At 41.0% G+C, this 27,728-nt stretch overlaps 4 protein-coding genes across 12 annotated transcripts in view; 2 read left to right on the plus strand and 2 right to left on the minus strand.

The window, feature by feature from the left end:
* Positions 1-1,690: 1,690 nt before the first annotated feature.
* Positions 1,691-8,058, minus strand: LOC113018894 (prostaglandin reductase 1-like). Of its 2 annotated transcripts, none has more exons than XM_026162308.1 (9): positions 7,873-8,058; positions 7,121-7,248; positions 6,976-7,021; positions 6,828-6,887; positions 6,069-6,236; positions 5,386-5,659; positions 5,149-5,254; positions 2,150-2,268; positions 1,691-2,049 (listed from the first exon to the last, which is right to left on the minus strand). In XM_026162308.1, exons 2-9 carry the CDS (start codon positions 7,224-7,226, stop codon positions 1,939-1,941), a joined length of 990 nt encoding a protein of 329 aa, XP_026018093.1. In that variant the 5' UTR covers positions 7,227-7,248; positions 7,873-8,058; the 3' UTR covers positions 1,691-1,938. The 2 variants fall into 2 exon arrangements, with proteins under 2 accessions (XP_026018093.1, XP_026018092.1); XM_026162307.1 differs by having other exon boundaries at positions 7,893-8,057.
* Positions 8,059-13,664: 5,606 nt separating this feature from the next.
* Positions 13,665-20,001, minus strand: LOC113018893 (prostaglandin reductase 1-like). Of its 2 annotated transcripts, none has more exons than XM_026162305.1 (9): positions 19,879-20,001; positions 16,935-17,083; positions 16,762-16,807; positions 16,570-16,629; positions 15,944-16,111; positions 15,336-15,609; positions 14,846-14,951; positions 14,383-14,501; positions 13,665-14,281 (listed from the first exon to the last, which is right to left on the minus strand). In XM_026162305.1, exons 2-9 carry the CDS (start codon positions 17,038-17,040, stop codon positions 14,171-14,173), a joined length of 990 nt encoding a protein of 329 aa, XP_026018090.1. In that variant the 5' UTR covers positions 17,041-17,083; positions 19,879-20,001; the 3' UTR covers positions 13,665-14,170. The 2 variants fall into 2 exon arrangements, with proteins under 2 accessions (XP_026018090.1, XP_026018091.1); XM_026162306.1 differs by having other exon boundaries at positions 19,925-19,976.
* Positions 20,002-21,621: 1,620 nt separating this feature from the next.
* poln (polymerase (DNA directed) nu) overlaps positions 21,622-27,728 on the plus strand; it is an 80,777-nt gene continuing 74,670 nt past the window's right edge. For 4 of the 7 annotated variants that reach the window (XM_026162261.1, XM_026162262.1, XM_026162263.1 and 1 more), the window contains exon 1: positions 21,622-22,019. The gene's annotated coding sequence lies outside the window, so the exon portion shown is untranslated. The remainder of the gene's footprint in view (positions 22,020-27,728) is intronic. The other 3 variants (XM_026162266.1, XM_026162267.1, XM_026162268.1) reach the window with 1 other exon arrangement.
* haus3 (HAUS augmin-like complex, subunit 3) lies at positions 22,901-27,603 on the plus strand. The gene is given in 5 exon segments (XM_026162339.1): positions 22,901-23,932; positions 24,022-24,231; positions 24,686-24,918; positions 25,796-26,093; positions 27,129-27,603. Coding segments are annotated over 5 exon segments (1,962 nt in total). The 5' UTR covers positions 22,901-22,939; the 3' UTR covers positions 27,357-27,603.

Here is a 27,728-nt window from a genome sequence, read left to right on the forward strand (position 1 = left end):
AGACCTCTGCCAGATCTTCTGCTAACCCATGACCCACCTGCCAGTCACGTTTCCCGAGCTACTCTCATCACCGCCTGGACGCTGGTTCTGTCATCTGGTTTCTTCCTCTCCACCACCGGACTACACCTGCCTGCCTCCCTGCCAAGTCCCTCACTCCACGCATATTCTGGATCCTCTCTGGACACTCCTCACCCGGAACCCCCTGGACACCCCTTCCTTGCATGACACTTTAAACCTGCAACGCGTAAGCCCTAACCTCCATAGCCTAATCCTGCAGCTGTGATTCACTGGACTGCCACTGACTACTTGTCTCTTCTCATTATAGTGACTGCGTACCTCCATCCAAGCCGCTGCCCCTTTTTTCCATCCGTGAAATCCAGCACCTAGCCATAGCACTCAGTTTCATGTTCACAGTTTGGCCTCACAGTTCACAGCATTTCATAATTCATAGCATTCATAGTCTCCTGTTGTGTAATTTCACTAGACACTTGTAAATAAAGCACTGTGTTCACGCCCGTTTGCCTCCCTCTGTGTCTGCATTTGAGTCCACACCCACAGCCGGGCCCTCTCGGCCGTAACACCACTGACTGTATCTTGGTCATATTACCCAGCAAAACCCAGTATGCAGGTTCATCTGTAACAGTCCTTGTATAACTATATCAGGCTTAGTCAATAGCGGTTGGTCTTCAGGGTTTCTACTCCACTGCCGTTATTTCATACGGGTCCACATTTCCAATGCAAGGTATTTTTTGCAAGTACCATCTCTTTGCATTTGAATCTGTGTCTATAACGTCCTTTGTCTTTTTAGCTGCTTTTAAGTATGGTTTGTAGCAATCTTCCTTCCAACACGGAGGGGGGGGTTGCATTCGCTGAAATGGTGCCGCACTCCCACAATGCATTGCAGCGTGACATCACCTACAAAGTCCTATACCGATACTCTGAACAAAAACATGTTTCATTGTATTTCATAATACAATATATAATTCTATTATGTAATTGTAATAATAGAGCTTCATAATGATTACAGGACATCAGACTACTTGTTCTTCTTGCTTAATGATGCAGAATGATCATATAGAAATAAAAAACCTGAAGTTTTGCGCTATTTGAACATGTTGCCTGCCTGCAGCACTACAGGACTCCGCAAGAGATGTCTGTTTTGCCCTAGCAGCACCTGTCCCTCTCCTCCTCTTCAGTTTGCTTCAACATAAGCTCATCATATTCTGTGATATGATTTACTCTGATGTGTTTGACGAGGTAAGTGGTGTTGCCACAAAACCTCACTGTGATGCCACATGCATCGCAAACCAAGTCTTGACTGTTTGTGGAGGTAAAATACGTCCACACATGACTCCGTTTAGGCTCAGTCACTGTTGTGAGTGCGCACGCCAGGGGCTGTGACACATTTCTACAGCTGTATTTCACATATGACTATGAAAGGCGTAAGAGGAAGTAGTTCCTTCCCATTTAGACGATCCGAATGATATAGTTTCTTTTCACTGTGTTCCTGTTAATGAAAAACTACAAATTTACCCCAAAGTACTAAAATATCGATATTTTAATATGAGAATAGATTCTAGAACCACACTGTTCACCACAGCAAAGTGAAAGTCTTACAGTTATCACCATTTTCTCCTTCTTAAGGAAATTTTCAATTCTAGAGATTAAAAGTTTCACTCTTCCAATTGTGGATGGTTTGTTTCAGATGTAGCTTTAATGATTTATTATAAAGTAATGCTGTTTAGATTAGAAATCACATTTCTAAATCCCAGAGTTGCTTTAATCTTTGATATCATTGTGATTATAAAAGTAATCAGGAATTTGAAATGTTAATGTGGAATTATTGTTTTCCATAGTTATTGATTAATCCTTCATTAATTGTTAGATTGTGTAATAATGGCAGTTATTAGTAATGCTGGCTCTCTTGCATTGAACTCTTCAGACTGCGACGACGGCCTTGCCCATGTTTTCTCCCTGCAGCATCCCCATAAAAGCAGCCGGCATGTTTTCAAAGCCTTTTGTGACGTGCTCCCGACACTGCAGTTTGCCCTGTGGACGCACAATAAATGGATCACAAATACAATACATCACAACAGAAACATGGGGAAGCATGTTTATATCTTTATTTAAAAGAAAGGCTCACACTAACCTCTTTCACCCATGCTAACAGTCTCTTGAGGGTCTCAGGGTGCTTGTGCTCCCACCTACTTTGCAAGAATCCCTCCATCTTCAGCTCCTTAAAGATCATGGTGAAGTAGGGATACGGACCTAAAACACAGGCCGTTCAAGAGAAAAATTTAACCCATCTTTCACTCACAGAAACTACAGTTCATGTCTACAATAACCATCTGTGTGCCTCCACAGCACTTGTGGATCTTTAGCAGTGCAGCTTCTCCCTCTAGTGGAAAAAACACATGAATACAGAAGAAGTTGTTGCAGGTGTATTAAATGCATTTTGTGTTCTTCACAGTGCTGTGTGTGGGCCTTTGGGGTCCAGGCCCCCTCCAGAAAGGTCACTGTTCCACTTCAGTCTAATACCATCTACATACCTTTATACCTGTAATTCAAATGAATCCCTAAAGTTTGGTCATGAAAGCTCTGAACACCCCAGCTGGCAACAAGAATGAGATCATTCATCAGCGTGCACAGAGCCGACTCACAAATTATCAGTAAAACTTGATCTATACAGCATGTTGTGATATTTTTATTCAAAAGTGCTTCACAACAAAAATGCTGAACATAAAAACCAGAGTGTGGGACACACTGTTTTCAGCCTTGAACAATGTACAGACAGCACGCCCTGATCACATGACCTCAGGGAGTAGCTGGTTATGTGTGTGTCATCCCGGGCCAGGGTGGTTTGTTTTAGGTTTGCCTTTTTTCACATGAGATGTAGGCTTTTGTCATTTTTAATCTTTTAATTATATTCTTAAGTGTGATTTTTAGTTCTTATAGCTTATCGCATGCTTTTATTGTGTTTTTAATCTGTTTCTGGGAGTCACCTTACACCAGGGGCCCGTTCTTCGTACCTCGCTAAGTAGGTTAGCCGGATTAGATTGTTGACGATTTCGCGTGATCCTGGATCAGTCGGTTCCCCGAAGCTCATCCGGGACTTGCTGTCATAGCAACAGAGCCGTAAGCGTAAACCTGCTCGGGAGCAGGTTTACTTTATGTAAACAGGATTAGATCGCGGCCACGCAGGTATGTCCGCTTCATTTATACGAAAGCAACAGCGATATTTTTCCACTGTTTCACCATAAATAAATATTATCAATGTAACTAAAGATAATGCAGCACTTGATCCTTTTATTGATGTCACACAGATACATACAGGTCATTTCCTAAAAAAGGGAAATGTACTATTAACATTCTATTACATGTATGTGATTATTTCAGATGTAATTCATATTTCAGAGTAGTAATAGTAAATTACTTTGTGTAATCAAGATGAGAGACCACGGCTATAAAAGCGAAGGTGGATTTGGGAAGCCTGTCGCAGCCATGTCCTGTCCGTATACGCGACCAACCCATTGTGGAAGGTGCAAGATTGATAAGGAGAGTCCTCAGAATCCAGCGTATATTGCGGGATAGACAGGATCCTTTAGCTCAGCGCGACAGTGTGCTCATAGAGAGATATCGATATTCCCGTGAGGGTATTATTTACTTAACCAACTTGTTGACGAGGGGGTGCAGGACCACCACCTGTCTTTTTTTCCTCTGCCCTTTTCTTGGTTGCTGTTATGAACAAACTAACAGAGTATTACAGGCCAGTATTACCTTGCCAAGAGACGAAAAGCAATCTAAGAGATAAATATTACCATTCTGTAGAATACTCCTGTATTCCACTTTTACTTGTTCCCATGTTCTTGTGGGTCCTGTTGTGGCTCTAATGTGAAAGGGGATATAATATAACATATTATAATATAATATAATGCCATATGATATTGGACAATATAGTGTCATATGATAGATCTACCCTACCGCCTACTGGTGTTGGCCAGAGGGGCCGATGGCGCGATATGGCAGCCTGGCTACAACCGTAGCTGCCTCCACCAGTGTGTGAATGTGGGAGTGAATGAATAGTGGTATCGTAAAGCGCTTTGGGTGCCTTGGAAAGCGCTATATAAACCCAATCCATTATTATTATTATTATTAAATTACCTACGAGTTTGATTTGTCAGCAACTTCCTGCCAGCCCTCTCTCCTTGCTTTTGCAGCCTTTGCAGTTTTCTCTTGCGTTTTAATTAAACTCTGAAACTCCTGAAATCCCTCACTCATGAGTTCTTGCTCTGCTGCCGGAAAATACCGAGCACGCCCCTTGGACATTTTCGCCGACCAATCAGCGGGTTGCCGATCAATGTTTCTACTATCGATGCGTAGCCCCTTTTACGACACCCAGTGATGTCACATTCCTGCGTCCAGCTGTAGTAATCGTCAACAGCAGGTGTGTTCGGGGAACCGGATTAGCGAGCTCACGGTTAGCGCGATGATTTGATCTTGGATGTGTCATTTGATCTTGGATGTAGTAAGCGACGTACGAAGAACGGGCCCCAGGGGTAGGCAACTCCAGGCCTCGAGGGCCGGTGTCCTGCAGGTTTTAGATATCATCCTGTGTCAACCCACCTGAATCAAATGATTAGTTCATTACCAGCCTGTGGAGAACTTCAAGACATGTTGAGGAGGTCATTTAGCCATTTAAATCAGATGTGTTGGATCAAGGACACATCTAAAACCTGCAGGACACCGGCACTCGAGCCCTGGAGTTGCCTACCCCTGCCTTACACTTATTTGGTATTTGGTAATTTATTTCAACATGTGAACAATATACAAGTACATTTAGAAAAGAAATAAGAGAGAAAAAAAATACTATACAAATTACATACAAAAAAAACCAAAAACATTCTGATTAATTTACATGTTGAAATCATCCTTATGTGCGAGAGTTCATGTCCTGGAAGGACTCCGCCCTTGACCAATCAGGGTGAGCTCTTCGGTCACCAAAAACCAATAAGAGGGTTTTGAAAGTGCTAGACAGATGTGGTGGTCTGCCTGGTGGTCGTGTCTGTGCACTAACCCTGGTTGTTCCCTAGCAGGAACAAAACTCTCAGGAGTTTTTAAAATAAAAAGTAAGTTAGGGCAGTAACAAACCTGTCTGGGGTTGGCTGTCATTGTAGGTGGAGATACTTCCACACACAGCTATTCTTCCGAAGTTCTTCATCTGCTGCAGGACGACATCTGACGAAGGGCCTCCCACCTAAAACCAAGCAGCAGTGTCACTTACACGCATTGTAACGTGCTGTGAGGAATGCAGTGTGAATGCAAAAGAAGAGTAGAGCAATGATTAAATATTAAATACAAGCTTGAAACTGCACCACCACTGCTCACGTTTTCAAAGAAGCAGTCGTATCCTTCAGGTGAAGCCTTCCTCAGAGCCTCCTCCAGGGAACCCACAGTTTTGTAGTTGAAGACCTCATCAAATCCCAGCTCTTTGAGGTAAGCCACTTTGGCATCAGAGCCTGCCGAGCCCACCACCTTACAGCCCTTGATCTTGGCGATCTGTCCCACCACGGAGCCCACCGCTCCAGCTGCAGCGTTCACCAGCAGGGTCTCACCCTCCTTTAGACCCAACACGTCTTCTATCCCATAAACAGCCGTCAGCCTGCAGAGAAACAGAAACAGTAAATCCAGCTGTTGCCTCTTTGATTGCCAGATTAATTATATCCACAAAGATCACTGCTTACAAACTCTGCTTCAGCTCATCAGCAAAACATCTGGAGTTAGCCACTTACATATATTTATATTCTTAAAATAAAACTATTTCCTGCTCATTACTTACTCTGGTGTCTATTACCATGTTTAGCTGACCTCTTAAACACCTTACAAACACTTAAAAGGAAAGTATTACATCACTAAGATGAATTTCTCAAATGCTTTTAGTTTACATTTAAGATTCAGCTGATAAAACTTCACATCGATCTATCTGCTGGAAAAGTCAGAACATCCTGCCACGATTTAACATCCAATAGAAAGTGACTATGATCCATGCAGGTTACTTAAATCTGTCTTACCCGGGCATCCCGATGGCACCCAGAGCCAGAGACAGGGACACATCTTTAGGCCACTCGGACAGGATGGGAGTGAGGCCGGTCCCATCACTGAGCGTGTGGGTTCTCCACCCGCTGTCACTCACAACGTGGCTTCCCACAGGAAACGCTGGATTTTTACTCTGGATCACTCTAAAGGAAAACAGTAACATAATATTAAAAAAAAACAAAAAAGCTTTCACCTGTTTTCACTTCAGTCTGTCCTGTCACTGGGATAATTCAGTTTGCAAACAGTCAGAACACAAAATTAATCTGTGCAAATATTAATTTTGGTGGTGGGCGTCTTTGTTTCAAGTTTGTCTTTGTAACAAAGTCTTGAAGTTACCTGGTCATCAGCGTGATTTTGTGCTTTTTCACATTAATCCCGACATTTCAATCAATTTAATCTGCTCCCCAAGCAAGCATAGCAGTAGGAATCTGTGTTTCTTTTATTATCTGCATTTTTGAATCCCTGGCATAGAAAAATGATATACACTAAATGTTAAAGCAACAAAGTAAAGGTACAGTTGTCTTCTCAGATTCTTCTATGATTTCAGCTGTTAATCAGGCCAGAAAGTTTCAGTGTTTCTTTTCATGTTCAGCTTGAGACTTCACAGGAACTTTACTTATCAGAGGGTTTATGTCGCTGTGTTATTAACAGCAGATACAGACTGTGTCAGTAAACGTACACATCACAGCACATCATGCAAGTTTTCTGTGTGCAGGTGTGTTTGTGTTTCTTACTTGGCCACCTGACCTCCGATCATCACATCTCCCTCCTTCATGTGGGTTTTGCTGAAGGGCCTGTTGGGACCAGCGGTGTGTTACAATATGCATTTATATCAGGAGCATTAAAGTAGTTCAGTAATGAGTGACGCTGCTCTCTGATCACCTCATGTACGGGTCGACACTGAGAAACACAGCTTCCAACAGCACCTCTGTAAACAAAACTAAACTCATTTAAAGTGCTCGATGCTTAATGTTTGACAAAAACTGAAGAAGGTGCTCTCCTGTAGAGAGAAAGAAGAAAGACGTACCTCCATCTTTGGGCTCAGGGAGCTCCTCCACCTTCAGCCCAAAGTCACTTTTCTTTGGGAAGCCGTCAAAGTGCTGAGTCATTACCCATGACTTAGCTTTCACCATGATTCTTCTTTTTTTATGGCCGCTGTAAAGAAATATTGCCCGTCACTGTTATCAACAGACATGAAAGTGCTGAGTCATCCAGCGCTGTGCAAAATAGAGCTGAATAAAACCTGAAGTGTGACGTTCACTCTGTGACGTTTAGCTGTGGTGAGCATCAAACAGCACAAATCATTTTCTAGTTTAGAGTTGATGAGTGACCTAGCTGTGGTTATAAGAACAATTCAAATGAAATGCAGACATCTTTATCACACAAACACAAACATTCACACACAAGTTCTTTGAGTGCTGGGAGTAGAAAGAGAGTGGTGTCCATTCACATACAAGTATGCACACTTAAAAACAGGAAGGATCTTTCTTTCCCAAGAAACGAAGAAAAAAGGAGAAGTCTAAAGTTTAATGCGTTTGAGTTTCAGACTTTAGAACCACAGTGAACGTATACTTTCTTTGTGTTTTAATTAAACAATGGTGAAACAATACAATGGGCCATTAAACTGTTGTATCAAATATTTTATGGTCGGTAGCGAGATAATGGCTTAGGCAAAGGCTTAAAAGTGATAACTAATCCCTGCGTCTGTTTGCTACTTCTCTTCAGCGTCACCTGATCCAGAAAAATAGTATTTAATGCATTTCACTAACAGCTCTCTACCTTCTATAGCTGGAACTCACCAGTCGCCTCTCTTCTCACAGAAATAGTAGAAGATGTGGGGTCCGTGTGGGTGGAAGTGGGCAGAGACAGGTTTGTGAAAGCTTAAAAGAAGACATGGCAGGAGACGTTCTTTTATTCCTAAATCTGATTGGCTAAAAGTATTGTGCACACCTTCTGAGCTGTGAGAGAGGGTACCCTGCCAATAAGGTTCAAGATATTTACTTTAACTTTTACATACTGTTCGGGTTAAATTTGAGCCATCTTTGAAATTTGACAGCAGTAAAAAATAGTTACATTTTTTTTATTCTGAAATTTTATGACCTTTCCTAAAGTACCAAAAGACACAAAAACACATTTTTCCTAGACATTCAGTGTGCTCTAGAATCAAATTTGACCTGTAACTATTTATGTATCTATTCAGGTCAAACACATGGAGCTACCCACTGTGGCGACTCCTTGTTAATAAGGAAGCAGATAAAAGCAGCTTTAAATCCTTTACTTAAAAACAAAACAAAACTCTGTTCTTGCCAAGTTTTGAAGTCTGTAAATCTAAATCTTCTAGTTCTAAACCACATTTTGTTGTTTTCAACAACAACAACAAAAAAGAAATATATATCAGAGGTTTGACTTTTAATGCTCAGGGGTCCGTTCTTCGTACCTCGCTAAGTAAGTTAGCTGGATTAGATTGTTGACGATTTCGCGTGATCTTGGATCGTTCGGTTCCCCGAAGCTCATCCGCGACTTGCTGTCATAGCAACAGAGCTGCTCGGGAGCAGGTTTACTTTATGTAAACAGGATTAGATCGCGGCCACTCAGGTATGTCCGCTTCATTTATACGAAAGCAACAGCGATATTTTACCACTGTTTTTCCATAAATAAATGTTATCAATGTAACTAAAGATAATGCAGCACTTGACCCTTTTATTGATTCCACACAGATACATACAGGTCATTTCCTAAAAAAAGGGAAATGTACCATTAATCATTCTATTTCATGTATTTGATTATTCCAGATGTAATTCATATTTTAGAGTACCGTAGTAATAGTAAATTACTTCGTGTAATCAAGATGAGAGACCACGGCTATAAAAGCGAAGGTGGATTTGGGAAGCCTGTCGCAGCCATGTCCTGTCCGTTTACGCGAGCCACCCATTGCGGAAGGTGCAAGATTGATAAGGAGAGTCCTCAGAATTCAGCGTATATTGCGGGACAGACAGGATCCTTTAGCTCAGCGCGACAGTGTGCTCATAGAGAGATATCGATATTCCCGTGAGGGTATTATTTACTTAACCAACTTGTTGATGAGGGGGTGCAGGACCACCACCTGTCTTTTTTTTTGCTCTGCCCTTTTCTTCGTTGCTGTTATAAACAAACAAACAGATTATTTCAGGGTCTCTTTTCAAGAGACGAAAAGCAATATAAGTGATAAATATTACCATTCTGTAGAATATTCTTATATTTCACTTTTGCTTGTTCCCATGTTCTAGTGGGTCCTGTTGTGGCTCTAATGTGAAAGAGGATATAATATAATATAATATAATATAATATAATATAATATAATATAATATAATATAATATAATATAATATAATATAATAAATTTACCCTACCGCCTACTGGTGTTGGCCAGAGGGGCCGATGGCACGATATGGCAGCCTGGCTTCAGTCAGTCTGCCCCAGGGCAGCTGTGGCTACAACCGTAGCTGCCTCCACTGTGAGAGTGAATGAATAGTGGCATTGTAAAGCGCTTTGGGTGCCTTGAAAAGCGCTATATCAATCCAATCCATTATTATTATTATTATTAAATTACTTAGGAGTTTAATTTGTCAGCAACTTTCTGCCAGCCCTCTCTCCTTGCTTTTGCAGCCTTTGCAGTGTTCCCTTGCGTTCTGATTAAACTCTGAAACTCCTGAAATCCCTCACTCAAGAGTTCTTGCTCTGCTGTCGAAAAATACCGAGCGCGCTCCTTCGACATTTTCGCCGATCAATCAAAGGGTTGCCGATCAATGTTTCTACTATCGATGCGTAGCCCCTGTTAAGCCACCCAGTGATCTCACATTACTTCATCCAGCTATACTAATCGTCAACAACAGGTGTGTTCGGAGAACTGGAATAGCGAGCTCAAAGTTAGCGCGATGATTTGATCTTGGATGTGTCATTTGATCTTGGATGTAGTAAGCGAGGTACGAAGAACGGACCCCAGGGTTACAAAGCAGTGTTTCGTGAAAAAACAAAAACCCTGAGATTAAGGAAACTATGGCTTTTTGTTTTTTCCTGACAAAGATATCTCGCTTAAACCCTGTGCCAGTTACCAAGGTAACACAATCTGTGATCTTAACCTGCTCTCTGGCAGGTTTCCTTCAACAAACTCTCCCCTCCGCCTTCAGTCAATTTCAGTTTATACTGCTAATATCAGAGCACATACCAGAGCGCATTAATATGCAAAAGCTTTTGCTGAAATCCCAGATGGAAACATAAAAATGAACAAACTAAGTTTCTCCAGCTTTCTGGATGGCAAGCCAGCCATCAGTTTGGCAGCCAGTTTCACTGCACTGGGTGAAGACTAACTTTAAAGAGAAGTGTTGGTTACATGCTCTCAATAGATTTAAAAGTAGAATGGGAGGCAGAGCCTTCAGCTTTCAGGCCCCTCTTCTGTGGAAGCAGCTCTCAGTTTGGATTCAGGAGACAGACACCCTCTCTACCATCAAGATTAGACTTAAAACTTTCTTTTTTGATAAAACATACAGTTAGTCCTGGATCAGCTGACCCCGACTCCTCTGTTAGTTACGCTGCAATTCGTCAAGGCCGCTGGGGGATTTTGTCAGGACCCAGCATTTTGTGTTTATTTTTGTATTTGTGATTTCTTATATTATATTGAAAGGATGTTAAGTTCTAGTATTATTATTAGTTTGACTCAATAAGACTCAAAAAGAAGTTTATTGTTATTTCGTATGGTGTTACCCAGCCTGAAATGAAATACTGTTTCTCACCAGCCTCTACGGTGCAATAAACAATACAGTGCAATAAATAATGCAGTTTAAAAAGAATACGTTTAAAAAGAGCAGTAAAAGGCAGTAATGAATTGCAACAATAGTTATGGATAAATAACATAAAATCTAAATTCTAAAACAAACTCAACTCACATTCATTCGGGTGGATAGCAGCAGTCCTTTCACGGAAGGGGATGATTAAATTAGGTCGTGTGTGTATCTGGGGAGTGTATTGTACGTGTGTACGTGTGTGCGTGTGTAGGTAGGGAGCATTACAGTCCGTTTGTGGACCTCACAGTGTAGCTGTGTGAATGGCTGTGTGGGTGGGATGGGGGGCAGAGTCCGTTTATCATTCTCACGGCTTGTGCAATCCAGCATCCTGGTGGTTCTGCAGCTGATGGAGAACAGGCCATGCGAGGGGTGGTGGGGGTCTCTGATGATGGAGATAGCTCTGCATATGCAGCGCTGTTTGTAGATCTCCTCCAGAGATGAGAGAGGGGCACCAACAATCCTCATGGCAGTCTTAACCATCCTATTAAGTTGACGCTTCTCGTAGGACTTTCCCAGTCTTTGAGTTTAGTTTTCGCACTACTTGCTTTCGCTTTTTTTTTTTTTTTTGGTATTCTTGTCGAATAAAAGGGTTTAAACCAAAACCAGCCTATAATAAACAGCTCACTTTGTTTAAACCCTTTTTTCATCTCCCTCTGTGTCAGCGCTTAGGTCCTTTTCTTCACTCTACACGCAGTCAGCGACAGATTCCCATGATGGACTGAGTGTTTTTTCTTCATGTATTTTTTTTTAAATACACCTTTGCATTTCATCATTATTTATTATTAATCTCTGGCTCTCTTCACAGGGTGTCTTTTGTCCAGTCTTCCTCTCATCACCCCTAAATGGCAGGGACAGATGGTTGCTCCATCCTGTACCTGGTTTTGCCAGCGGTTCCTTCCTGTTAAGAGGGAGTTTTCCTTCCCACTGTCACCCAAGTGCTCGCTCGTCTGATTAAGGGTTTCTCTGTATTATTGTAGTCTTTATGTAACGCAAAGTTAGATAAGGGCTAGTTTTATTGCAATTGGTGAGTTTACTGACTGACGCGCAGAAGAAATAGTTCTGTATGGAGCCTAGATGGTGTGAATGACGAGACCAGAGAATGCAAATTATATTTTTGAAAACCCCAAAATATATTGAATAAATGGGGGGAAAGGGGAAATGGAACAAAATAATAAATACAAAACACAAAATAAATGTACCACAATTAATTAATAACTAATGTTGTGATTCTCTGTGCAAGAGTCCTTTCGGTCCTTTTTTTGAAGTTTCTTTTCAAGTTCAATTTTAAGGAACTCCTCCTTAGGGTCCAGCTTCATGTAATGGGCAAAATAGGTCCGTAATCAAAAGACTGCAAACTGGGTGAAAAGAGGGGAAAAGAATGGTCCTACCGGCTCGCCACTTCAATATGAAAATGATCGATTCAGTGTGGGGAAAAAAAACCCTGACCTGTAGGCCAGAAAAATGCCCATTAGCACATCAAGTTCAACAAATCATTTTTACTGTAATTCTGTGCAACAATGTGAATCATCATCATATTTCACAAAGGTACAATGGTTAAATTATTAATCATTTTGGCTACGTAGCATAATATATACATTCCAGTAGCGTTCACTACAAACAAATACAAAAACGACAATAAAGAAACAGACAGCATCGCCGAATTCAAGGCAACATATAACAATAATCAGTCAATTGCAATTTGTTTCATAGAAAACCCATTTAAGTGCTTAAATAAATAAAAGTGTTAAAAAACAGCAGTTTTCGAACCGGAGTTCTGCTCGCGGTGGGAACGCACCAAATGAAGTAGTTTTAATCGCGGAAACGATCGACTCGTTACTGACAACTAAAACGTTGTTTTTGGTAGATGTTAAGGACACTCACCGCTAAGGTGATAAGATTTTATAGACGAACTGAGGGGAGAAACGCTTTTTTTACAATGCCGTTAGCTTACAGCCAAGGGAGGCGACGAACCCGGAAGTATCCCTCCACAGCCGGTTTTCATCCTTGCCGCGACTTGGAAGGAGCAAATCAGGAGAGGGACCTCAAATCAGCTGACGTGGGTCATGTGACAGTGCGTAGTTGATATCGGTTATATTTACCTTAAAATATAAAGCATCTTGGGGTAACTGTTGTTGTGAAGAGTCTGATATAAATACCACTGAATAAAAGTAGGATGGGATCTGGCACTTTCATGTTGAAATGTGCAATAGATGTTTTAAAGCTTGAAATTTGAACCTCAACATATTTTCTGCTGCAAATCACCAAAATCAAGCTTTAAAGTTATTAAATAGTTTTGAATTTTATGGGGAATAAGTTCCTAAGATAATCAGCCAAAATTTATTGAGATGCAAGTGATTTCTGGGGACACTGTAAATTAAATATTTTGCTGCACTTTGTTGATGGTCCTGACTCAGCCTCCTGCAGAGCCTTGCCCAGCTCAGAAGATGAGTTTGTGATTAAAATCTGAGTTGTAATTTGATTACTTCAATACAGATGGAAAGAAATCATTCAAACAACTATACTTTAGTGTACTTACTAACTTTTGTGCTTGCCTGTGCAGAGATGAGCTGCACACGTACTGCAAAATCATATTTCAACAAGTAACGCTTTAGTGGAAAACAAGCTGGGATGTAAGTTGCTCTTGCCTTTGATATGGGAGTCCCAAGAAGCAGAACCTGCAAACATCAGATTCATACTGTATAGCAAGCCACAGAATTGTTGTTTCACAAGGAAAAAAACCAAACAAAGAAAAAACAAAAAAACAACAACTTTATACACAGAAAGGTCCAGTAAACACAAAGCATGCGGTTAATCATTCTGCAGTAAATAATGTGTACACGTAGCAGCCACACATCTGCACTGATCGTAACAGAATGATGTCCTTTGACCAATTTCCTTTTTCTTGAGTAAAATTTCATTCAGGTTTCAGTCGCTGAATGGTGAAGATGGTGGTGCTACACAAAACGTCTAAATGTAAACTACAATCACAATTTCAATGTAATAGTTCAGATTTAACTAACAATTCGTTATGAACGACTGATTTCTGACTAGAAATCACATTTCTTTGAATGATTAAAGTGACTCGACTGCTGTTTCGATGAGTACCAATACACTAAAAAAACAAAACAAAACAAGAAAAACAAGCGAAATGTTAATGTGAAATGATTCTGTTATGGTGATTGCTCGATTCTTCATTAATTGATAGATTGTGTAATAATGGCAGTTATTAGTAATGCTGGCTCTCTTGCATTGAACTCTTCAGACTGCGACGACGGCCTTGCCGATGTTTTCTCCCTGCATCATTCCCATAAAAGCAGCCGGCATGTTTTCAAAGCCTTTTGTGACGTGCTCCCGACACTGCAGTTTGCCCTGTGGACGCACAATACACACATCACAAATACAATACATCACAACAGAAACATGGGGAACTGATGTTTACATCTTTACTTAAAGGAAAGGCTCACACTAACCTCTTTCACCCATGCTAACAGTCTCTTGAGGGTCTCAGGGTGCTTGTGCTGCCTGCTGCTTTGCATAAATCCCTCCATCTTCAGCTCCTTTATGATCATAGTGAAGTAGGGATACGGACCTAAAACACAGGTCATTAAAGAGAGAAAAATATAAAACATATTTCACAGCAAGGAAACTACAATCCATATCTAAAATAACTCTGTGTGCCTCCACAGCTTTTAAAGCACACTTCAGTAGTGCAATGTCTCCCTCTAGTGGAAAACAACAATAATACATGAGAAATTTTAATGGGTGTATTAACTGCATTTCTGATTATAAGAAGGAATTAAGTTAATTGATGAAAGCATTAGGATCTATTTGTTTTTAGAAAACATGACATCATTAACTGTCTCATAAAAAAAATGAATACCACAATGACAGAGTTTTTACAACTCTATAAAAAATGATGCCTGCTATCCTCACCTGTCTGCGGTGTACTGTCATTGTAGGTGGAGATACTTCCACACACAGCTATTCTTCCACAGTTCTTCATCTGCTCCAGGGCAACAGTTGCAAAAGATCCTCCCACCTAAAAACAACAACAAACAAACAAACAAAAACAAATTAAAGCTGCAAGCAGCGTTATGAGGGCCCTCGCACCCCGTCGCGTCGAGCCACGCCCAACACCTACACCCAGCATTTTCGATCTGATGTGACATTGATCGAAGTCAATGATGATTATCATTGTCCCATTAGGTGGCGCTCTAACCATTACTGACAAATCGCATATCAAACATTTCCGAACTTGACTTTCGACTCATGCCTGCAAAGTTTGGGAGAGACTGGACATTTTACATTTAGGGAAACGGGGTGGTCATGGCGGCACGTGGAGTTTCAATCACTTGCCAAAAAGCGGTAATCTGCTGTCACTCAAAAACACAAAGCTTTGCAATTTAACATCACAAATGCTCACATTTTCAAACAAGCAATCGTATCCTTCAGGTGAAGCCTTCCTCAGAGCCTCCTCCAGGGAACCCACAGTTTTGTAGTTGAAGGCCTCATCAAATCCCAGCTCTTTGAGAAAAACCACTTTGGCATCAGAGCCTGTCGAGCCCACCACCTTACAGCCCTTGATCTTGGCGATCTGTCCCACCACGGAGCCCACCGCTCCAGCTGCAGCGTTCACCAGCAGGGTCTCACCCTCCTTTAGACCCAACACGTCTTCTATCCCATAAACAGCCGTCAGTCTGCAGAGAGACAGAAACAGTAAATCCAGCTGTTGCCTCTTTGATTTCCATATTAATTATACCCACAAAAATAACTGCTTAGAAACTCTGCTTCAGCTCATCAACAGGAGAAAACATCTGGGGTTTGTCCTCTTACTGTCTTAAAAGAAGACTATTTTATGTAAATATTTCTCTATAAAATCACTCACGTCTTACTGTTACTTGTTTTTTGATTTTTAATGCTTTTATTTGGTTGCAATTTTCAACCTAATAACTGCTGGAAAAGTCAGAACATCCTGCCATGATTTAACATCCAATAGAAAATGACTTTGCAGGTTACTTAAATCTGTCTTACCCGGGCATCCCGATGGCACCCAGAGCCAGAGACAGGGACACATCTTTAGGCCACTCAGGCAGGATGGGAGTGAGGCCGGTCCCATTACTGATTGTGTGGGTTCTCCACCCACTGTCACTCACAACGTGGCTTCCCACAGGAAACGCTGGATTTTTACTCTGGATCACTCTAAAGGAAAACAACAACATAATAATCACATTAAAAAGCTTCTCATTGAGATGATAATTTGATAATGCTAGTTGCTGAAAACGCAAAATTAAACTGTAGATTATAAGTCTAGAGGTTTATCAGGTATTTGTTACTCAAATACCAGACTGAGCACTGATAAGCACCTGTACAATCGGTATGTGTATTTCTGCAATATTAGTTCATGTTATCACATGTTAGCTTTTCCTCTGTGTGACATTGCTTTGTGTGGAAAACTGACTGCCGAAGCAGATGTGTTCTCAGTGCTACAAACTCAATGTCTCAACATCTGTTTTTACTCTCGAGTCAGTGAGGAATGACACAAAGTCTTTGGTCATTAGCAGCAGATGAAGGCCGCGTTCTTTTTCAGTAAACATCAGGCATGCACATCACCGAGGATAAAAGCTTTCCCCGTGTGCTGGACTGTTTGTGTTTCTTACTTGGCCACCTGAGTTCCAATCATCACATCTCCTTCCTTCATGCTAACTCTGCTGAACGGCCTGATGAAACAAGCAGTGTGTTACAATATAGTCGAATACATTTTGAATTACATTTTCATCTGTGTAAAAGCGAGCTAAACGTAGCATTGCTATGAAAATGATTCAGTGTATGTGGTTCTGCTCTCTACTCACCTCATGTACGGGTCGACACTGAGAAACACAGCTTCCAGAAGCACCTCTGCAAACAAAGGTACACACATTTATTTGACAAAATAAATATGTGTGTGTGTGTGTGTGTGTGTGTGTGTGGGGGGGGGGTCTTTTCTGTCCTATCAGAGAGAAAAAAAACAACAACAAAGTCCTACCTCCATCTGTGGGCTCAGGGAGCTCCTCCACCTTCAGCTCAAAGTCACTGTTTTTTGGGAAGCCGTCAAAGTGCTTAGTCATTACCCAGAACTTGGCTTGAACCATGATGCTTCTCTTGTATGGCAGCAGATATAGCTTTTAACTGCTTCTGTAAACATAAGAAGACATGAAAATCATCACCAGCCTTTTCACCACTCACAGGAAGTTCCTAAGTTCCTAAGATAATCAGCCAAAATCCATTGAGATGTGAGCAATTTTAGGGACACTGTGTAAATTAAATATTTCGCTGTACTTTGTTGATGGTCCTGACTCCCAGCCTGCTGTGGAGCCTTGCCTAGCTCAGAAGATGGGTTTGTGATTAAAATTTGAGTTGTAATTTATGTATTTTTTTGAATTTTCCTAATGTAAATTCATTAGGAATGCTTAGCATGCTCAAAAATACACACATGTACAATCATACGACTTATAAATGAACTCTTTTGTCTCATACAAAGAAACTAGTGATGTGACGGTTGCGAACGAAACGGCTATTAGAGCCGGCTCTTTGAAGTGAATGACGGGAGCTGTGGTTTTTTTCCCCCCTATCCTTTCTCTCACTTTTTTCGCTTCACGTCGCACGTGAGCCTTGTGTTTGGGCTGAGCAGAGGGGGGAGTTACACTCGAGGTAGCACAGGAACAGAGCAGGAGGGAGAGAGAGAGAAAGCCAGGGGCAACAACATCATCACATTAGAAAAGTATAGTAAAGAAAATGAGTTCCCCTCCTGGAAGCAACGTGAGGGATCTCATATATCTGATGTTACCAAACGAAGACGTCAGGCTTGGATAGCAGCGGCGAGACGAGCTGATATCGAGTTCTCTGCCATCATTTTTTGTTGGTGTCACATTTTCATTCCGGTAAGTTCTAAAGAAATTCATATTGCTCTTTATAGGCTTTTAGCTTTATTTTCAATGTGCTGAGGTCATAGAAAATTAGAACAAACATCCTAATGTGTGATGCAGCAGAACTATGTTCTGTTTATGGAGTAGCTTATCGGTGACAACTCCTCCAGAGTAGCAAGTGGAATTTGCCTTTTTTGTGGACGGCTCCTTTTGCCTTTCACTGCAGACGGTGTGTTTATGTTTTCATCTAGAGCAATTTTTGGGGCAGCTGCTGAGGAGAAGTCAATGTTATGTGCAACCTCTGGCTGTATCTTGGTCATATGGTCAATCTACTCACAATGTGGAGGCTTAAAAACAGCCAAATCTTGTACCCAACCGTTTGTGGATTGGATGTGCGCCTCCAGGGATTTATAATTCCAAAAATGATTCGCCGTGTATGCGCTGACTCCACAGACAAGGTATGAGAAGGTATCAGGGTAGGACAATGGCGGTAGGTCTTCAGGGTTTCTACTCCACTGCCGTATTTCATACGGGTCCACATTACCAATGCATGCTATTTTTTCCAAGTACCGTCTCTTGGCGTCCGGGCACAATTGGTCTCGATACAGTCCTTTGACTTTTGAGCTGCTTTTAAGCATGGTTCTGGCAGTATACCTTCCAACACAGTGTGTTTGTTTTGATTCGTGGCCTTCTCAAATGGTGCCGCGATCCCACAATGCATTGCGGCGTTACTTCAACTCCAAAGCCCTATTAGACAGTTTTTGCAGAAGTCTGTGACCCCCAGCAAGACAGAACTCAATGCTGAATATTTATCATTATTCAGCATGAAAAGTCTGATAGGAGTTTTCTGTCTTATAAAAGTTTCTGAATCCTTTATCATCAGTTGTGGATGATAAAGGATTCAGAAAGTTTATTCATGCACTGAATCCTATGTATGCAATTCCAAGCAGGAAAACACTCTTCCAAAAAAAAATCATCACAGAGAACGTGCATCTTTGGTTTTTGCATATTTTAATTTATATTTTATTGTGTTGTGGTTTGCAGTGTTTTGTGTTGTTTCCCTTTAAAAGGAGGGTCTTTTTAGTGAGTCAAGCCGAAGGAGTCGGTTCTCTAAAAAGAGCCGGATTTCCCATCACTAAAAGAAACGGTTAAAGACTGATGTCAGCAGCTGGATCTCCAGTTTCGGGGGATGGGGGGAGGGTGGCGAGGACGAAGAGCTTGTATCTCCAAATCTGATTGGCTAAAAGTTTTGCGCCGCCTCTGACGCTAGTCATGCGTTGCAACGCGCGCTCTGTATGGATGTTTTGCCGCGAAAAAGCACGACTTGTTTATCTTTTTGGCGCCAAACGACTCGCTGACAGCCAATCCTTCTTCGGTGAAAATTGTACATTACTGTACTTCAGACATAGTTTGTCACATGAAAAAAAACCCAAAAAACAGCTTTTTTTTTTTAATCCACAGACAATTCCAGTAAAAACACAAAGCATGTGGCTCTGATGATTTTTAAATATTTTATTTCACTTGGTATAAATGATCATTATTACTATTATTACGACTGTTATAGCTAAATTATTTAAAAAAAATTCTAACAAAAGAATTTCTCAAGTATGGGAGAATGTGTCTTTTATTATCTCATAACACCTGTTTCTTCTGACCATAAAGTATCTGACTATAAACTATCTGATACTGTCACTATCGGATTATAATTTCCCACATATTGTTATGGGAGCAGTAATTCATTAGGAATGCACAATTTCTTAGCATGCTCAAAAACACACATGTACAGTCATACGCACACACAAAACAAAGCAGGAAGCGTATCCTGCGGTTTTCAGTCGTCATAGACTTATAAATGAACTCTTGTCTCATACATGTACTTCGTAAAACCCACTCCAGCGTCCATGTTCTTTGGCAAATAATACTGACGCAGACTAACACATTAAAAGTGAGTTGCAACTCCCTCCTGTAGCTGCACTCCTAAGTTCGCCTCTTCTACTGAAACAGTACAGCTGAGTAAATCCTATTATTCCACAAATAACGATATAGACTGGAGCCTTGCCTTACCGATGAAGTGTGTAGTGATGTGTCCTGTGTGTCGAAGCTTCGATACCTGTGTCGTGTAATCTCGGGGAAGTTTTTGTGAAGCGCGTGTCGAAGCTTGCTTTGATTACGTATGCAGTGACGTTCGAGGCCTCGCGGGCAGTCCGTACCACGTGACTGATTCAGGAACTGGCTCGCCGGTTCGCGCCAGATTCGAAATAAAATGGGCAGCAAAACACAGCTGACTCCCCATCACACTGTGTTGTGGAATTGGATTACGTACGTGCTACATAGTTTCTTGAGCATTTCTTCTTCGATGGAACCAGCAAGGAAGAGATTTTTTAAATCTCATCTCTTCTAATAAAGTATGCATACAGTAATAAATATCACAAATGATAAGTACCATAATATAAATAAACAACACTACAGATCCTATAATCTGATATCTATCTTTTAGGTTTTTAAAAAAGTGAAGCGCCACACACTAGTTTGTGTCATTATCCAGATGTACATACGCATGATTACACAGTTACACAATCATACCAAAACTCTGTCCTGATAGTTTCCACTTTCTCTTTTGTATCAGACATACTGAGACAATATTCGGGATAAATAACCATGAAAACAATTTATTTATTCAGTTTAGAGGTTTACACATCACATCATTATAATCAAAGAGCCTGTTTCACATATGTGTATATATATATATATATATGTATATATATATACATATATACATATAGAGGGGGGGTGTTCGCTCAGGGCACCAAACAGGCTAGGACCGCCACTGAAAGAGCAGATAGGTTGGCTAAAGCAGCTGTTAAAAAAGTTGATATAGATGTACAGATACCACTGTCAGAATCTGAAGGGAAAAGTATAGTTTGGACAGAAAGTAAGAACTTCTGGCAAATGAGATAATGAAACAAAAGGGAGACATTTATATAGGGTACAAAACACAATAGAAGTTAAGAGGAGTAGTGGATTAAATAGACAGGCGGAGGTTATTATAAGTAGAATACGAACAGGTCATTGCTTTCTAAATGGTACTCTTTTTAGGATAGGGAAACATCCGACAGGGTTGTGTGATTGGTGTAATGCTATGGAGACGGTTGAACATGTGCTTATTAGTTGTAGGAAGTATGTAAGTCACAGGAGAGTGATGAGGGTTGAAATGAGTGGTGGAAGGGAACTTAGTGGTAGTTCCGGAATTAAATATCAAGTTTGGGAAGAGAACATCAAACTTTTTGAGTGTGTATGCAGTAGAGTTGTGTGCCATATTGATGGACTTAGAATGGGTAATAATATGCACTGATTCATTGTCAGCTGTGTTAAGTACAGAAAATGGGAATACAAGTAGTAATCAGACCATTCTGTATGAAGTTATGTTTGCTCATCATAGAGTGTGTGAGCAGGGCAAAAGTGTAGTAATAATGTGGACACCAGCTCATATAGGCATTATGGGGAATGAAAGAGCAGATAGAATGGCTACGGAAGTTGTTAAAAGAGTAGACATTGAGGTACAGATACCATTATCTAAATCTGAGGGAATGTGTATTGTTTGGAGTGAAAGTAAGAAGTTGTGGGAAATGGCATCGGATAAGGAAACTAAAGGGAGACAATTGTATAGGGTACAAAATACAGATACAGTAGAAGTTAAAAGAAATAAAGAAATGAATAGGCGGGAGGAGATTGTCATGTGTAGAATAAGAACAGGGCATTGTTTCCTGAATGGCACTCTTTTTAGGATGGGGAAGCGTTTAACGGGGCTGTGTAATTGGTGTGGTGTCATGGAAACAATAGAGCATGTATTTCTTATCTGCAGAAGGTATGATAACCACAGGGCAATGATGAGGATAGAATTGGGAATTAGGGGGGAACTCAGGTTTGAAAAGGTGGTTGACTGGCCAGGATATCATGAACGGAAAGGAGTGGTTCTTCGGTTTCTGAGAAGAACGGGGTTGTTTAAGAGGATTTAAAGAACTAAGTGCAGTCTAAGTAACACCAGAGGGTGGCAGTAATGCAACTTCGATGGCTGCAAGCTGCCGTTAAACTGGAAGAAGAAGAGGAGTTGGCAACACTGCTCGGTTTGGATGTTTGGCGCGAACCTATAAATGGCGAGAAGAAGACGCTAAAGACCGGAGGTTTCTTCTTTTAAAATTAAAATTGTGAGTATTTTGTTGGCAGTTTACTGTCTGGTTTGACTCAAAATGTTCAGATAACAAGCGAAATACAGCAGCCCTTTACAGGCGTACTTACGAGTGTAGCCATTCTCTAACCATCGACTAGCTAGTTAATGCACAACGGCTGGTATGCTTAGGTAGCTCGGTAGCTAGTTGTGACAGTTGTATTATCATAGCCGTCAGTGCTATCGGTGTTTTGTCTTAAGCTCATATGCTTTCATTTGTTAGCTTTTAGTATGTACAGTAGGTACAGGATCAGTTATATATTTTTGTAATATTGTGGATTCCTAGTCAATTCTGTGTACAAATATTTTGTATTTGTATACAAAATATTTTGTGTACAGAATTTCTTAAGTAATTGTTAAGTCCAAATTGTTTTTATGATGTCGTGGAGGTTTTTGTCATATGAACTTAGAGGTGTTGTGGGGAGCAGGTCAAAGTGACCCTGTTAAGAAGAAGAGTCAGTAGATGCCATACAATACATGTGTAAGAGAGGCAGGTATAACAGTGAAGCTGGAAGGAGCAGAGATGGTGAAGCTAACTGAACGAAGAAGAAATGGCTCTGATGATGTTTTACAGGGAATGTTAAGAAATGCCATGATGAAATACTGAAGCTCTGGGGAAATCATTTCAGGGTTACGATTATGTGCATTTTGATTGTTTGGTTGTCAATAATGAACTGTGTTTTCAGTTTATGTTTATGTGTTATGCAGTGTTTTGAACTGATAATGTAGCTGACCAGAAAAAAATGCACATTAACCCAAGAATATCCTTAGTCTAGAAAAGTCAGAATTATGCTTTGCTGTATATTTTTCTTGCCTCATGTGCCTTCATCTAATCTTCTTTGATCTCCATTGTGTTGCTGCATGACTGACTAGCACAGTGTTGTGGGAAACAGGTTAAACATGTTAGACGGTGGACAGTTTGTGGAGGCCCTAGGCCGCCTGGGTTATCCTGGTTCATCATCACTGAAGGCCTCAGAGTTCGACTGGCTCTTTGACTGTGCTCCGGAGAACCTTCACTTCTTGCGGTTTGTCTGTCGGACTCTCAACCAGAGCAACGTCCTCACCCCAGAGGAGGCACGTGCCTTTCAGGAGCTACAAAATTCCGGCAAACCAATTTTAGATGAAACCGCCTTGAGTGAAGTTCTTAAAACCATTGGAAATTCACATGGGAGCAGTGGTAAGATCTTGGGGTCATCCTCTTCATCATCTATGTTTGCGGCAGAGGAGACTTTCCCTATAGAGGACTTGGAGGCAGAGCTCCAGGCCCTGCGTAAAGAGAAAGAATTGAAGCAGCGACGTTATAACAAGCTGCAGGTTGTCGCCACTTCCCGTGCAGATGTTGACCTGCGACTCACTGCAGAGCTGGAGAGCACTTCATGTAAGCTCAACGAGGCCAACTCTTCTATTGGAGCTGAGAATGCTGACACCAACACACTGTTACAAACCCTAACAGATGAGGTCAGCAATCTTGCATCATATTTTCCAGTTCAGCCAGAAGCCAAACCAAAGGGAAAAGACCCTCCTGTTTCCCAGAAGCCCACTTTTCTCCTCTCTCTGCTTCCCTTGGATCCATACCTGCATCAGGAGGAGCTCAACACTAAAGCACTTGCTGCCTTCACACAGAAACATTTTTTCCAGGGCATATCAGCCATTGTTGAGAGTTCCTGTTCTGAGCGTTTCCAGGTCCTTGACCTCAGTTCTTGTGATGATGGAAAAGAGGAGGAGACTGGGCACGAGGGAGAGGAGCGGCTGGTCGATCGCAGGAGGACTGAGATGGCCAGACTTCAGTGGTCTCATATTGTTGCTCAGCACCAACTGATGCAGGCTATGGCTGAGGAGAAGAGCGTCAGGGCTGGACTAGACTGGCTGTCAGACAAGTCTTCTCATACTAAGGTAAAGTAAACATGTTGTGACTGTTTGTCTTATTAATGCTTTGTCTTCCTCTATAAAGTGCTTTCTTACATCTGTCTTTATGCTACCAGAGCATTTCCACCTCCTCCTCATTACATGTGCGTGAGGTTGTGTCCAGAAAGGAGCTGCAGGCTGTGGAAGCGGAGCTTGAAGCTCTGCTTCATGGACCAGTACCTGCTGCCCTGAGGGAGTCAGCCAGACTGCTTAATTTACCAGTAGTGAGGGGAGACCTGGCTTTGCAAGTGGCCAGGCAGGACTACTACACCTCCAGACAGAATCAGGTTAGCAGCATTTCCACTGATTATTACATTACGAGATTTTAATGTGAGATAATTCGTTCTCAGCCTGTCTCTCAGACAGGTAAGAGGTCAGGCCCAGATGTTGAAAAGCAATTATGGTGAAACTGAAAACTCATATAAACCACTAATGATATTCTTGATATCAGATCCTTGAAAACACAACATTTTTAAAAGACCATAGCCTTTAAAAATGCCCTGAACAAAACAGCTGAAACTTTAAGTTCACTTCAAAAAAAAGGCAATGGTTGTAAGCTAGCATATTCGTAAGCATCATGTAAGTGCCATGTATTTGGTCCTTTGTCTGTCAACGGACACCTGTATTGTGGAAATTGTGTAAGATTTAAGAAAGTTGTGGAGCCACCGTTCCTTGTCATTACATGTCCTTTTAGGAATTGGAATCCATCAAACTAAATCAAGTGTAACACTGTCCACCCAGGTACGAGACTACTTGCTCCGTCAGAAAGCCTGTTTTGACTTGCTCCTACTGGCTCAGGAGATGGAGTTAAGAATGTGGAAGACGTGTCAGAAGCACCTGTGTGATGTTAAAGGCAAGCTGAAAAAGGAAGGTGAAGAAGTGTCTCTCCGGATCAAGTCTCTGGCACATCCTGACCTGATAATTAACCCTAAACCCATCCCTATCATCAGCTCTAAAGATGCAGCTTTCAGCAGGTGAGAAGATTTGAACTCTATCTACTATAGGCTTTTGTTTTAGAGCTGGAATTATAGACAGAAAAAGCACGAGCCAAACACATAAATAATCATTTAAGTTCAGCCAGCTGTCGTAGTATGTTAATTTACTTTATTCTAAAATAGTTTTTATTAACAAGTTACAGTTTTACCACATGCACATTTGACTAGCTGCCCTTTCAAAAACTGGACAAACATGATTAAATGTACTTGTCGACATCAGTTCAACCTTCGTGTGTGTGTGTGTGTGTGTGTGTGTGTGTGTACAAATGTAGATCTCCAGCCTTACAGTTTTTATTTTCAAACTCTGCTAGAGTAGCTTTGCATTTTTAATGGTTCAAAATATAGACCGATAAATGGCCAAATTATTTATCACTGATGAATATATTTGGAAAATTTGCTGGACCAAGTATAACTGACATATAATTGAATTCGAGAGCTTTGCAACATTATAAACTTGCCTTTTAGCGAAAAAAGGTCCCTCCATTCTATTTTCACGTAACAAGAAGCGTTTGTATGTATTAAAACTTAATACCTTGAAGTTTTCAGTGCCAAATTAATATTACTTCTGAAAGTGTGTATACCCTAGGGCTGCAGCTTAGTAATACCGGGCCTGACATATCCTCTGAACGTGTTACTCAGCGTATAATTCCAGCTGAGTTAGGAAAAGAACTGGTCAGACTGACACAATAGCAATCTGCTGCTGTGTGCAGTACGTATTTCGGACCATAAGGTGCAAGTGGATGATAAGGGAACACATTAGCGATAACAAGCATGCATGTAATCACTTTTTTAAAGTAACTTTGCGCTGCTTCTCCACTTCTGTGCAATCTTCATTATGTTGAATTTCTCCATGCAGCTGCTCTATTCCCATGTTGTTGTTGCAGTCAATATCTAGACCGGACTAACCCGTATGTGGATCAGAGCCTTTTCGAACATATGAAGCGTTGGACCAAGCTGCTAGTAATCTAGCAAACAACCTCCATTTGATCAAAGATGCTCTGGCTGGCGCTGGCCGTGAGCAGTGTTTCACAGCAGCTCGTCTTTATGGCGACTGTGAGTCGCTCCACAGGGCCTTGTACACTGAATTCCAGCAGCTGGTTTTGGGCCCGCAGGTACGTCTAACTGACCAGGAGCTCCTTTGCCCCAGTGCACAGGTGGGTGTGTTTCCTTTCACTTTATAGTTTGAATAGTTAACGAAGGTGACAGAGTTCACTCAGCCCTTCATGTGAGTCAGATGATTTTTAGACCTAATACTTGACACAATTGGTGAATAACCTGGTAGCACGTTGTGTTTTCTGAATTTCTTGTTAAATTTACATGTTAAATTGTAAAGAAATACAGTGGAACCCCGACTTACGAAATTAATTAGTTCCCGACTCGTAAGTCGAAGCACCCATTGCGCGTTTTGAGTGAGGCGATGCTGAACAATAGGCTATAGGCTAATTGCTAACTAGAACAACAATATGTCGTTCAAGTGGAACAGCGAAGCGCAAGTACGGAAGCCAAGGGGTTGTCACATGCTTCGGAGGGCATTGTAGGCTCAGCCAATCAGAGCCAGCGGATTTCGTTACTCGGGTATTTTGCCGTAACACGGGCAGAAATATTGCCGTCCAGTGCCTTCGTAACTTGAATTTTTGTAAATCGGGGTTCCACTCTACATTTGTTTGTTGGGCACAGAAGCACTGTGTAATAAATTGTTCACAAGAGGATCAGCTTTACTGCATGGCATGGGATTTAATATCAATGACTATTAGCTATTCATCTCTACTACATTTCAGCAGTTATAAGTTCAGCCTTCATACAAAGTGGTCTTAAAAAAATCTGTTTTAAAATGTGAATGTGCACTTTTTAATGCTGCCATAGCATTAACGATATAGGCTCTGTGACAGTGATTCTCTTAATATTTTTAATAAACCAACTAATGTAAATTTACATAAATCTTTGCTTATTGTCCCACAACTGTAGTAAGCTGCATAGATGGGTTCATATGGTATTGTGTTTCTGGCCCTGCAGCGAGGCTTATAATGTAATTCAGTATTATTATCATTATTGTTATTATAAAACAAATGATTATTTAATTAATAATACTCCAGCTACAATTACTTATGTATCTGTTATTTGTGTGGTCTGTGCTTATATCTTTGTTTCTCATTCACCCTCCATAATTTTTTATTTTATTTTTTCTCCAGGAGCTCACAGCGAAGCTCATGGAAGCAGAGTCTCAGCTGCAGAGTTTACATCAACTAATGCAAGAAATTCTGGGAGAAATTAAAACCAAGCGTTCTCAGCTGGAGCGTAATGCCCTCCTCAGGCGGGAGAGGGAATTGTACATCTACTTTCACTTGGATGCCCGACTGCTGCAGAAAATAGTTGAAGATCTGGAAAGGAAAATGTCTGCAAAGAGAGGGCAGCAGTAAAACTTCAGAGATTATTTACAGGCGGCTCAGGCACTCTCCGTGCTTGAGCTGAAAAAACAAAAATGATCTTTGCTGATAATCTAGTTTCATCTTTTTGTGTTGGAGATGGAGCTGTTTATATGGGATTCATTTGAATGTGTTTAATTCATGTAAACATTCATAAGTGAAAAGCATCCATGATTGTGTTGTTCAGTCTTGATGTTCAAAAATTCTTGTTTTTTTTCTTCGTCTCCAGTCATCAGTTAAATAAAGTGAAATACTATATTTCTGAAGTTTTGATTTTTATTATAAATGCCTTGTGATTGCTTCTCATTATTGTCAGTATACTTGGTGAAAGTTCCTGGAAAATGTTTTCTTTTTGTTTGTTTTCTG

The sequence above is a fragment of the Astatotilapia calliptera genome, chromosome 3, assembly GCF_900246225.1.
Source record: "Astatotilapia calliptera chromosome 3, fAstCal1.2, whole genome shotgun sequence".
Classification (NCBI taxonomy): domain Eukaryota; kingdom Metazoa; phylum Chordata; class Actinopteri; order Cichliformes; family Cichlidae; genus Astatotilapia; species Astatotilapia calliptera.